This window comes from Myotis yumanensis, unplaced genomic scaffold (assembly GCF_028538775.1).
Source record: "Myotis yumanensis isolate MYYU_CA2020_CCGP unplaced genomic scaffold, mMyoYum1.0.hap1 SCAF_4, whole genome shotgun sequence".
Classification (NCBI taxonomy): domain Eukaryota; kingdom Metazoa; phylum Chordata; class Mammalia; order Chiroptera; family Vespertilionidae; genus Myotis; species Myotis yumanensis.
The window spans coordinates 77,421,589-77,435,201 of record NW_027223755.1 but is presented as its reverse complement, the minus strand read 5'-3'; the positions used below and the strand labels follow the sequence as shown (position 1 = coordinate 77,435,201).

Genomic DNA, 13,613 nt, shown 5'->3' with positions numbered 1-13,613 from the left:
GTTTATGAGCTGACTATAGAATTTAAATTATTATAGTTTCCAAATAACTTTGCTAAGGAATGTTCTATGATGGCTTCAAGTCCAGTCCACTAGCTGCCCACACCTAGTCCAGCCATCTCTATCATTAATCTCACAACTTTTCAGCCATATCCCATTTCCCATTTGTCTAGTCCCATTTGACTCCTCTTTTTCTCTCTTTTAGCCTCCCTTTTGTGTGCTGCTTGTCCCCTATCACTCTGGCAAGCTATTGCAAAATAGCCTTCCTCCACTACCAGAGATTCTGCTGTGCCCAGGCTTCTCTAATACAAAATGTCCTCCAGATTCCTCACTCCTTTCCATCTCCATTCCCCTGCCCTGGTCTCAACCATTCTCAGCATCCTCTCTGTTCCTCCTACTAATCCACTCTTCATATAGCAACTAGACAAATGTTTTCTTTATTTTTATTTTTTCGTTAATCCTCACCCAAGGATATTTTTACATTGATTTTACATAGAGTGGAAGGAAGGGAAGGAGGGAGAGGTGCGGTAGGGAAGGAGAGAGGGAGGGAGAGAAAGAAAGAGTGGGAAAGAGACATAGATTGGTTGCCCCTGAACAGGCCCAGACCAGGCATTAAACCTGAAAGCCTTCCATGCCTGGGCCAACACTCTAACCACTGAGAAACACCAGTCAGGGCACCAGACAAATCTTTTAAACCACGGACCTGATGTCTTCACAACTGTCATTTTAATCCATTGAATTTAGGATAAAATCTAGCTTCCTTCCATGGTTTATAAGACCCTACAGCATCTTTCCACTATCTCTCCAGTTTCTTCTTCCATCAGCCTCTTCCCCTGCACTATGCTTTGTCATCTGACCTCCTTTAGTTTGTCACACCAAGCTCTTTTCCTACTCAGTGTCTTTATATGTGTTGTTCCCTCTGTAAGCAACACCCTTCCCTACTTCTGTTCAGCAGGCTTTTATTCATCATTTAGGTGTGTAGTTAACTAAAACTTACTTCCTTATTAGAACTTTCCTTGTTCCTGTACTCCAAATTAGATGCCCTCTTTAGTCTTTCATAGCACTTTGTAACATTTCTTCCTAGTACATATAACAATATTTAATTTCGTTTTCTGTGTTTCAATCTTTTCCACAAGACAATGGGCTTCATGTGGTCAAGAATCACCAGTGTCCTCATCTATAAAATGAACTTTTAAAATCTGCTAATTTTCCTGCTCTGAAATTCAGTAATATCTTAGAAATTGACCATTTTTTTCTTGATTATGAAACCAGTGACAAAATCCACCCTGAGTAGAAACCAGAATGGAATATGACCCTGGGTTTTTTTTGTTTTTTTTGTGTGTGGTTTGGGGTTTTTTTGTTTGTTTTTTTGTTTGTTGTTTTGTCATTAAAGAGCTAGTTGATAAGATACCTTACAAAATGCTTGAATTTGTACTTTCGGCCCCTGTTCGTGCCATGAGCATTTTGGGTTGTGAGTCTGACATCTTAGAGAATTAGAATTGTAACTTTAGAGATAAACTAAAACACATTCCATTTGGCCAGTTTACATTTAAATTGAGACAAATGAAAACCTTTCTGAATGTTTTAATGTTCTATTTTTGTTTCTGAACTTTTTTGCTATGTTTTCTTGGCATGAAGATCTGGACGAATGTTCTAATGGAACCCACCAGTGCAGCATCAACGCTCAGTGTGTGAACACCCCAGGCTCCTACCGATGTGCCTGCTCTGAAGGGTTCACTGGAGATGGCTTTACCTGCTCAGGTAGGTGAGAGTCTTGCTGTGCGTTCTGGCAGGACTTTCTGGAACACTCTACATGCTTTCTTTATTTGAAGAAAACTAGTTAAAGGAGGCTGAAATCCCTACCTCTGTTTAAAAACTTACAGGTTACTAGGTATCTTTCTCTTACATTAAACACAAACCTGGAAAAATATTTCTAAAACGTTGTTGGAAGATTTAAAATAATGACATTTAGTAATCTTCTTTATTGCTAATGACTATCATTTTCTCTTGTTTATTTATTAACACATTGGCCAAAATGCAGGCTGTGTCTGAATCAGACCCCCTGAATTCAGATTTTGCCTGTGCTGCTTACTGGCTGTATACTAGAAGCCTTTAAAATGGACATAGTGATAGTAATGAAACCATTTATTTTGTTATTTTTTTTATCACTACATGAATGACATGTGGGAAAACTATTCAGCATCTTCAGATATGATATATGACCTACCCAACCACTGCTATTTAATGTGTTTATCAAAATCTCACCTTATCTCATGGTTTTGAAAGAACTTAATGAAATAAAACACATAAAGAACTTAGAAAAACACATCATACAAGTTTAATAAATGTTAGCTGCTACTTAGCTGCTATTCATTCCATATTCCTTGAGGATAAAACACCTACTCATTATATTCATTTTTAAAGTTATATCATTTTTCTGGACATAAAGTAGGATGCTTTTGTTTTTAAGATCAGTCTTTGTCAGTTGAATTTCAGTACACACCTTAAACCCATAACTATACAGACTCATCATTTTCAAATGCCTTTTTAAGAAAACATGTCTATTCAATTCTAAAGCATCATTACTTTTAAACCTTGGCTGTTTCATCTCTCTTAGAATTTCTCTGCACCATGATGTGAAGGAAGGGCATCACTTTGGTGTCAGATACAACTGTACTTAGATCCTGGCTCAGCCATAGATTAACTCGCGGGGGCTCCCACAGCTCAGTTGGCTGCTCTTGGCTTTGGTTCTTCTTCTAAACTTCACATGATTGGTGAACTAAATAAAAAAATTCATGTCAGGCAACTAGCACACTACCTGGCGAATATTGGCCCTCAATAAAGATTGGTTTCTGTTCTCCTCCCTTTTTTCCATTCGATGGAATTAATAAGTTATCCTTTAGGTCTGTGAGTAATGTCCATTTGCATAATTAACATGGAAATATTTTGATATGATTGTAGTAACAGGAAAAAGCCTTTCCTAATTCTTATAGTGTCTCTCATTTGCTTAAAAATGCTTAAACTAGTGAAAGAATTAGTTATTTCTTCTAACACTATAATGTTTTCAAGTGAATTAACACCATTTTAACACCAATGGTCTTTGTCCTATTTAAATGATGTTGGTATAATACCGATGCAAGAAATTGGCATTAAGTAGAACTAAGACAAATGTGAGAGACACCTGCATTCCTCCTGTTAGTCATGTTAGAATTTAATGTTCGGGTGTAGGTTAAATAGCTCCACTATCAAGTTGTATACCCTTATTTAGGTGAATATGATTAATTGTTGCTTCATGTTAATGAGCACTCACTCAAGCCAGTGAAATTGATTTAGTTATAGAACAAGGGGAAAGTGTGTCATGAAGTTTGGAACTTAATGGAGATGTCATTTGCTTACCCCCCAGATGTTGACGAGTGTGCAGAAAACATAAATCTCTGTGAGAATGGACAATGCCTCAACGTTCCGGGTGCATATCGCTGCGAGTGTGAGATGGGCTTCACTCCAGCCTCAGACAGCAGATCTTGCCAAGGTGGGTCACCAGGATTCCAACTCATTTCCAAGCTGGATAAACTACACCAAATGAAACCACAAAAAGGGCTGGAACAGGCTCCACCTGGAAACAGAATACACAGCACATGCTACACATAAAAAAGTCATTCGTTTAAGCATGGATTATTTTGCCGAATGAATAATGAGGAAGGCAGCTTTCATCTCTTATGAAGTTTTCCTGGGCATGAGCCAATATTTGGAAGTTTGGCTCATTCTTTTTTTTTTAACCATTTCTTTTTTTATCACTAAATGAATGACATGTGGAAAAACTATTCAGTTTTTAAAATAGGATATGCTACTTAATGTGTTTATCAAAATCTAAGTAGCCCATTTTGGGCATTTGCCTTCGTGTTTTAGTCTGCTGTCTGCGTGGCTGGGACTGGAAGTCCTCCTCGGGGACTCATTGAGGACTGCATTTTGCCTAATAGCAATGTCTCCTTCCTCTCAGTGATGACATCATCCCCCTTTCCTAGAAATGGGACTTTGTGCCTAGTATCATATCTTTCCAAGAAAAAGAATTTGGATTTCCTTTTAGATTGGAGACTCAGTTCGCATTACATATCTTTGGGCCATCATTGTGTTTATAAGGAGTTCATCGAAATGTAAATAAAGGAAAAAGATTGAAAACAATTCATATAAACAATACGGCTTGAACAAAATTAGTGATTCATAGAAAACCTTTAAAAAATAACTCAGGCTGACTGCTGCTAAGCAAAGATTATAAAATGAAACCAGATTACAGGCTCTTACACTAGTGTCTAATCAAATGAACAGAAATAGTAAATAGCAGCACTCACACACACTTCACCAGCAGCAGTCCAACAAGACCAAATTATACAATCCAGGTTGGCTTGAAGTCGGGCCTGACTGACCCACTTACAGAAGAGGCACTGAAGAAAGTGTGTCTAAAAGATCATGGAATTTTTCATAAATATCCACCAATTTTGAGAGACTGAATAGTGGGCCTTGGGGAAGGTGATATTAGAAATTGAAAGCGTCCATTCTCTGTACTGAGCCGCTAGATTGGGCAGCGTCTAATCCACTTTACACAAGGCAACTGTACAGTGAGCTTAGTTCCCCCGCACCCCCCAGTCCTTGTTTCTTCTAAGCAGTGAAGCCAGTCAGTAGAAAATGTGAGTCAGTATGGTTATGGAATTACATGATTTATTACCCATGTCAGTTTGACAAGAGTTAGTGGGAAAAGGAACAAGCAAGCAGTAGCCAGATATTTGTGCCAACATAAAATTTGAAAATTAATTCTTTATACGTAACACGGAATTTCCTCTTTGTAATTCTGTTCCTTTATCTATGGCATAGAACATTCCAGAACTTCTCCCAGACCTCTCCCAAGTTGATGCTGTTTCTATTTACTGTACTTTTTTCACATGTTGATTTTCTCATAATATATCATTACCACCAAGAGAAATCCCAGTTGCCAGGGTAACTGAGAGTGGCACACCTATAGTTTACCCTCAGTTAAACACTGCTCCATTTAACTAAATGCCAACTTTTGAGATCCTAAAAATGTACTTTCATGATTGTGCCTGTTTCTCCTTGTATTTGTCTTCTCTCTTCCTATAAAATCTGGCTCATCCAGACAGTTTCTACTGAATGTACTAATTGAATGCCTTGATGTCTTTCCATCTTACAAATAAATGCCCCTCTGAATTGACCCTCTGATCAACATGATCAACTCAGCATCTATTTTTTCACCACAAATTCTCAGCATTTCTAGAGTCTAAAAAATTGCTGGGTTGAGCATTTCCCAGTATTTCTTAACAAAATGGGAGAGTACAAAACCTGGAGGAACCTTCTAAGGGACATGTTAGGATAACTTCAGATGGACTAAACCTAGACACAGGCTATCCTATATAATAAAAGGCTATAATATGCAAATCAACCAGACAGCGGAATGACCAGTTGCTATGACATGCACTGACCACCAGGGGGCATATGCTCAACAAAGGAGCTGCCCCCTGGTGGTTAGTGCACTCCCACAGGGGGAGTGCCCCTCAGCCAGAAGCCAGTCTCACAGCTGGTGAGCGCAGCGGTGGTGGCAGGAGCCTCTCCTGCCTCTGCGGCAGCACTAAGGACATCCCCCTAGGGCTCCCGGACTGTGAGAGGGCACAGGCCAGGCTGAGCGACCCCCCTTGCCCCGAGTGCACAAATTTCGTGCACCGGGCCTCTAGTTTAATATAATATCTAAAGAGAGCACACAGTGTAGCTCTTCCCATCCACGTTTCCCTGATCCCCACTTTATGAAACTGTTATGAAAAGTGAGGCTATAGAATAGAAGCTTTAATGAAACTCATACCCCAAGATGTCTTCCAGGTAAAGAAAGGAGAGTGTCAAGAAGCTCTATCTGAACTGTATCAGGGTATATAAAAACTCTTGAAAGAGCTGACCAAACAATGTGTACACAGACTGAAAGAAAACAGTGGTACCTGTTCAGGCATCCTATGGAATCAACAACAACAACAACAAAAAGAACATTCAGAAAGCAGATAAAGAACCAACCCAGAGCAGAAAAAAACTGTTCAAGGGACAAAAACAAATTTCCCATAGGTACTTTGTGCCATGATAGATGACCTTAATAAGATAAAATTGAACAAGTTCAAAGAGATTATAAAAACAAAAAAAGGACAAAAAAACAAAGAGGGAGATTGCAGTGTCACGGGAAATAAAGTATGGGGACCAATACCGCAAATTTATAGAACTAATAGAAACAGCAAAGAGCAGTAGAGAGAGATGACATTGTAACTACTAACATATGTAATAAACTTGAGATAATAGCAGTGAATAGGAAAGAAAGAAATTAACACTATTAGAAAAAAGACAAAGACCGTTAACAGAAGTATAATTGATGTTTCAGAAATCAAACACCCCAAAAAATTGAATAGAAAAAAGTACTAAACAGTTTCCTGAAATAGAAGAAAGACCTGAATGTACAGGAAAGGGTAAACCATTAGACAAAGATTTAGCCTTATTATTTTTGTTGACTTATGTCATAGTGAAGAATTGTTCAGACACTGATAAAAAAGGCAAGTCATGAACAAAACAGAAACATTCAGTATCAAAAGAAACTAGAACAGTGTGCCCACAAAGTTCTTAGGGCACATGTGACTCAAGAATATTATACCTCACAGCAGGGGTGGCTCAGTGGTTGAGTGTTGACCCATGAACCAATAGGTTACTGGTTTGATTCCAGGTCAGGGCACATGCCCAGGTTGTGGGCTCAGTCCCCAGTAAGGGATGTGCAGGAGACAGTCAATAGATGTTTCTCTCTCATTTATATAATGTTTATATTTCTCTATCCCTCTCTCTCCTACACTCTCTAAAAAAAAAAAATCAATAAAACATTTTTAAAAATAATATTATACTTCAGCAATTAATTTCATAGTTAATTAGTTAATTATAAAGACAATAGGTATATTTTTTACATGTGAAATAATTGAGAAAGAAAACACCTGTGGGCTCTCCCTTCTTAGGAAAAAAAAAAGAGCAAAAACTTAGCAATGAAACACAGCCAAATCAAGAATTAATGGAGAAGATGCAGTTAAAATATTGATTACTTTAAGTGAAGAATTAGTGCGAATATACTGTAGAGATAGTGGTAAATGCCATAAACATTTAAAAGGTGAAGGTAGCCCTGGTCAGTGTGGCTCATTGGTTGGGTGCTGTACAGTGCGTTAAAGGGTTGCCTGTTAGATTCCTGGCCTGGGCACATGCCCAGGTTGCAGGCTCAATCACCAGTAGGGGGCATGGACGATTGATGTTTCTCTCTCTCCCTCACTTTTCTTCTCTCTAAAATTCAATATAAAATCTTTTTTTTAAGTTAAAATAATATAAATAACAAAAATAAGATGGAAGCATATATGAATGCGAATTTTCCTATCATTCGTTGTATAGTATTCCTTAATACTGTCTAAAGATTATGTTTGAATTTTAACATAAAGCCAAAAGATGATAATTTTTTTGTGTTTTGCATCAATTCTTAACATTAGAAAGTATTTTAGAAACTGTTGAGGTAAAGAAAAATTGATCTGATGCATACAAATGGTTTCGGCTTCATTCTCTGAATATGCATAGAGAAATATTTGGAATGATGTTTATCAATTACAGTTTCTTCTGGATGGAAGCATTTTGGAGTGATTTTGGTTTTGCTATTTTTCTGTATTGTTTCCTGTCTTCTGTTTGATATCAATACTTTTCTGTATTATTTGAATTTCTGAGCAATTTTATAAAAACAAGACAGTAATCTCTTTAAAGCCTTATTTTACACCACTATTACATTATTTAAATGGAAGGTCTTTTTAACACAAGAAGTTTTTAAAAGTAAAATGCATACTCAGAGGGCTGATAACACAATTCCATTTTCAGTTATAGATCAACACAATGCAGTGATAAACTAGCTTAATGAGTCTTTATTCATTTATATAAAGAGAATAATTTCGTTTATTGCAGCAACACAAAAAGAGTCACCTTTAAATATCAGCTGAAGTTTTAAAAACAATTTGAACTTAAATCTAAGTTAGTTGAAACTCATTATTTTAATATTAATTATCATATTTTAATTGACCAGTGTCCTTTTTTGACTAAAGACAACACTTTAGGATAATTTGCATGGTCCAACCTAAAATGACATGCCTAGTCTGCATTCTCAGAATATGAGGTAATTTGTGTATGAAATGTTCACCCGCTTCCTGTGTGAAGAAATATAGATTATTTCTGCAGCTGTACACACACACACACACACACACACACACACACACACACGTGCCTTCATTTTAATATGAATGAGGAGTGATTTTTTTATTTATTGACTGAGTTAAAGCCTCATGGAAGAGTTTCATAATCTGAATTTCTGGCTTTAATAGAGCTATTTTAATGAAATTTCTAGGAATATGGGGCAAGGGATGATTTTATTTCATGCTCTTAGGAAAAAAATTATTTCCCTTTTTAAACTGACTTTATAACAGATCAGATTATAGAATAAAAATTTTTAAAAATTAAAAAGTAATGTTAATGAGATCTTTAATATCTAAAATAAGATATATTTTATATGTTGTAGATATTTTAAAAACATCTTTTTGCACTAAATTATACGAATCTTTGAATTTGTTTTTATTCTTAATTTTCTTTTTTTTCATCTTTTATAATTTTATTGGTCTTTATTTTTAATTTTCACAGCCTTGTTTCTTTCACATGTCCATATTTAATTTTTGTATTTTTATGCCTTTGGAGAATTCTTTTTTTAAAGTACATTTTAACCCAAGACAGTTAAAATACTGTCAATAAAATAAAATAATGTTTTTTTAATATTTGTTCTTAGATAAGTATTAGTTGCTTGCCATTTATTTATTTATCTTTTACTGCATAAGAATATCTGAGGAGATAGAAAAATTCATTAATTTTTTTACATTAAAATATTTAAAATGCCCTTATAAACAAGAAATGACTATTTTTTAAAAATTTTCAGATATTGATGAATGCTCCTTCCAAAATATTTGTGTCTTTGGAACATGTAATAATTTGCCTGGAATGTTTCATTGTATCTGCGATGATGGGTATGAATTGGACAGAACAGGCGGGAATTGTACAGGTATGGTTTGCAAAGGGTTTGATTGTGTTCTTATTAGATGAAATGAATATTTTGTGCTAGTTTTAAAAATTCCTCAAATTTCTACTTAGCTAAACTATGCCTTGAGTTATACATTTTTTTGAAACAGAAAATTGCATTGTGATACATTTATTTTTAAATGGAATTCATCCATTTTTATATAAACAACCTAATATTAAATTTCTAACATGGAACTAAGAAATAATGTCTTGTATATTTTCTTTGTACGTGTGTGTGTATAAAATTTTAGTTAAGCGAATAGTGACAATTTTTTTCTTCATCAAAATTCTAACATGTAATTCTTACTTACCTATTAAGGACATTAAATGACATTATCATAAATACCATGTGATTGATCTATGGAGACCATTTTAGGTGTGCTATATACAAGGATTTAATCTTTATTTTATTATGCTGAGGCCTTTATAATGATCAACACAAAAAATCCACCAAATTTTTTTGGAGCAGCAGTATGCATAGAGAAAGTAAAGATCTTAACATGGGCATTTTAAATGTTTTCCTAGATATTGATGAATGTGCAGATCCCATAAACTGTGTAAATGGCCTGTGTGTCAACACACCTGGTCGTTATGAGTGTAACTGCCCACCTGATTTCCAGCTGAACCCTACTGGTGTGGGTTGTGTTGGTAAGTAAAAGCTATCTGAAACAAATAGAATTATTTAGAGCTGAATATTCAAACTCTCTTGACAATGAACTGTGGTGAGTATTTGCTACAATTAATTTGCAAACAAAACAGTTATTTTCCTTAAGGAAGTCTAGATTATCAAATCATATGGCCATTGTTATCGTATTTATCTGCCAAGACATATTTAGAAACAAATTTTCAAGATGTCTGCTCCAACTTCCTCCTCTCACAGGCTTGGGAACCAGAGCTTGCAAATGGCAGAGCTGAGGCCCAGTCCTAAACTGCTGGGTGCCCTGTCCAGTGCATTGGCCAGAACAGCTCAAAGTGGTAGAACTAATGGATTACTACATTTATCTCTCCTATGAGCAGGGTCATGTAAGGGTGTAATAAGTGAATGATGAGAGGAGAGGAATGGGAGAACTGGATTTCTTGAGCCAAACCATTGGAGTGAAGCAAGTTGGGAGATTGGGAAAAAGCAAAGAAGGCAGTAACAATGGTTAAGAATCTGTCTTCAATGTTCCTGACGTCTCTGATCTTTATAAAATAATTGTCCAGCTTTTGCCAGTAAGTGGTCTGGAGAATTTCTTGACAGAAGACAAAAAAAAAAAAAAAAAGTCTAAAAGTCTTATTTCAGTATGAATCTGCCCGCTGTCTTCAGCACCAGTTTTACAGATCTTGCAGTATGTGGAGGGAAAGTTTGCTGCTGTGTTTTATATGTTTACAAATTTTAGAGAATATATTGAGTTATGGTGTATGGCTCCTCCAAGTTCTGACTTTTTCCTTCAGAATTATTTGTTCAGTAAATTTTGAGTGCTTTCTATTCTAGGGGCTGCAAGGGGAACAGAGGAACCAAATTCTCTGCTTTTGTGTTTCCATTCTGGTGGCAGGGAGACAGACATAGGGAGAAGAAATTCTGACACTGGAGGTAGTTGTAGGATAAGTGCTGTTATTTGGAGCATGGGAGAGTCAGAGTCTTAAAGGAGGGAGCAAGCTGACTGGACCTCTGAGAGGAGATGCCTTCAAGGCAAAGGAGCAACCACTGCACAGGGCCTGCAGCAGGAGAATGCTGGTGTTGGAGACACAGCAACGAGGCTGAGGAGCAGGAGTGGAGTGAGGGGTAGGAGCGTGAGGAAAGGAGTCACAGAAGAAGCAACAACCCAGTTCACAAAGTGGTTCTCAACCCTAGCTGTACAGTAAAATCCCATTTGGAACCTTAATATTGTTATGATGCCTGTGTTGCTCCCAGAAATGGAGTCACTGGAGCCTCAGCATTTCTTAAAAGCTTTCTTGGAGCAAACAAAAGCGATGAAAAGGCAACTAATAAAAAGGAAGTATTCCAAAAGGTAACAAACATAAACAAATACCCAAAACTATTAGGGGTAAGAAAAATCAAATTAAAACAATTATATAAGTATTACTTTACATCTAATAGACAGGCAACAATTAGACTGGGTAATGTGCGGTGTTGGTCTCAGCGACCTCAGAAGTCCCTCTGTTCTGCTGGTAGAAGTATAGATGAGGACAGCCCTGCAGAGTTTGGACTGCGGTACTCAGATTAACTGTCAGGATATAGTCAGTTTCTTTTTTTAGAGCAGTTCTGTTTATATGGGTTGATACTTCATAGCTTTATTCTTCCTTAGAGGTTTTCCAAAGAATAAAGACTCATTCTGTTTCACAAATACCGTAACGGTTCTCTGGGCCCTTTTGTAAGTGTGAAATTGCATGAAATGAGATGTTAGTGATATTATTTTTCTTTTGTTTTGAACCATTTTATTCACCATTACTCATTAGTTATGCCCAATGATGCTAAAAACAAAGAATAACATTATTAAAGTGGGAAATGATGGTGTCACCTAGAAGGATGATACAATAGTGAAATAAAATGTCACTGTTGCATCATTTTTCAATTTTCTTGTTGTGTTGCCCAAGGGAATTATTACGTCACCTTTCAAGAAGGTGTAAAAGAAGACTGGAAACATTATATTTTGAACCTTCTTTGAGCATTTATTGAACACAGTTGAAAAATTAGAAGTTTTCACTTTTTGGCCATAATGGCAAGAAGAAAATTGACAGTGGAAAACATTTTACAGTTGTTAGATGTGTCAGAAGATGAATGCAACAGAGACCAGCACTCTAGTCTGGATTCTAAAGAGGTGAAATGGATCATATAAGCAAAATGCCAGGTTATGAATCTTCAGAGGCTGATATCCTACATGGAATTTTTCATATTCAAGAATCAAAGAATGGGTGAACTATATGTTTCTATAAACAAAGGAAATGTGGTATTTTTGTCTGTTAGTCAGTAAGAAATTCAACATGCAGTATTTGCACAAGAACCTGAGTCATCCCAGGTTCTTATTTCTCCCATATCCAAAATTTAATTGATAGATTCTTAGATAGACAAATGGTGAAGCCAAGTGTTTAGACAAGGATTATTGGAAGGAAATATGCGATGTAGAAATAAAGGAAATCATTGATGAATCTAATTGGTGTTGATTCTTTGAAAGTGAAAATAGGTCCATTTGTGGAGCAAAGAAAACAGCTGCCCTCTCATCAACAAAATTATGAGCTGTCGAAGTTTTCAGAAATGTCTTTAGATATGTGTTTTAATGATGCAAGAACGAGCAGTTATGATAAGCTAGAACCTACTAGAGATGTGTTTGAAATGTCGAATCAGCTTTTACAAAATGGATACGTTTTGGGTTCATGCATGAGAGCTGACAGTTCATTGCATTCATAGGACCATTCAGGTATATATACTGTATCCTCAAAACCAAAACAAAATGTGAAATAAAAATTTGAGTTATTTAGGATTCAGTTATTATTAAAATTTCTAGTAAGGTTTTTTCACTATGCAAAAGATTGTTTTGTACTGAGGATGAAAATGAACCTTTTATACTAATGTACAAGAGTTTGAATTTCATCAGTTGAGTGATCTTTCTCTTAAAAGGAATTCTTACTACGTGAAGGGCAATTTTAAGCTCCTATGTTGCTCTGCAGACAACCGCGTGGGCAACTGCTACCTGAAGTTCGGTCCTCGAGGAGACGGAAGCCTGTCCTGCAACACCGAAATTGGGGTGGGCGTCAGTCGCTCCTCCTGCTGCTGCTCCCTAGGGAAGGCCTGGGGAAACCCCTGCGAGACATGCCCCCCTGTCAATAGCAGTGAGTATGGAGCTGAAGAAGAGGAAGGGAACAAACTCTGGTAGCTGAAGACTAGTTGCAATTTTATTCTTGTGCCGGGGATGGGAGAAATAGTGAGGGCCAAAATTTTACCTTTGGATTACCTTCAATGATTATGTTGAAACCAGCCAAGAGTATTTTATATAAAGCGAATTTGAATTCTCCTCTTCTTACTGTTTTTCATGATATGATAAAAAGAAAATAATTGTAACCACAATCCAATATGAATGGTGATAATATCAATTCTCCGTGGTATCACATAAATTAGATCATTTCTGGTTCTTCTCAGAGGTTGTTCTAGTTCAGGTTCAGAGCTGTGTTGTATTCCTGAAGTCAATTATATTATGCCTTAAGTTGAAACATGTGTTCTGATAGGGACATAGATGAAACTTGTCAATTGTCAAGTCTGAGTTTTTATTTACTGGCCAAAAAAGTGGTGATATAAATTGTCTGCAAAGGAGTTTTTTCTTCAATTAAAAACAAATGATTTTTGTTATCCTGTCTATATCACTTATGAAGTAATTATCTTATTTTGTGTAAAATGTAATATACTTTGAAATGTATTTGAAAAAGTACTAAGGAAACTGTAGATACCTCCCCTGTTCATTGTCTCAGCCACT

At 36.3% G+C, this 13,613-nt stretch overlaps 1 protein-coding gene across 1 annotated transcript in view; it reads left to right on the top strand.

Annotated features, from left to right (window-relative positions):
• The window catches only part of FBN2 (fibrillin 2), a 244,389-nt gene that overhangs the window by 181,294 nt on the left and 49,482 nt on the right, over positions 1–13,613 (top strand). Inside the window, exons 33-37 of the mRNA XM_070411499.1 lie at positions 1,636–1,758; positions 3,401–3,526; positions 9,026–9,148; positions 9,691–9,813; positions 12,814–12,975. Coding sequence (XP_070267600.1) covers positions 1,636–1,758; positions 3,401–3,526; positions 9,026–9,148; positions 9,691–9,813; positions 12,814–12,975 — 657 coding nt within the window. The remainder of the gene's footprint in view (positions 1–1,635; positions 1,759–3,400; positions 3,527–9,025; positions 9,149–9,690; positions 9,814–12,813; positions 12,976–13,613) is intronic.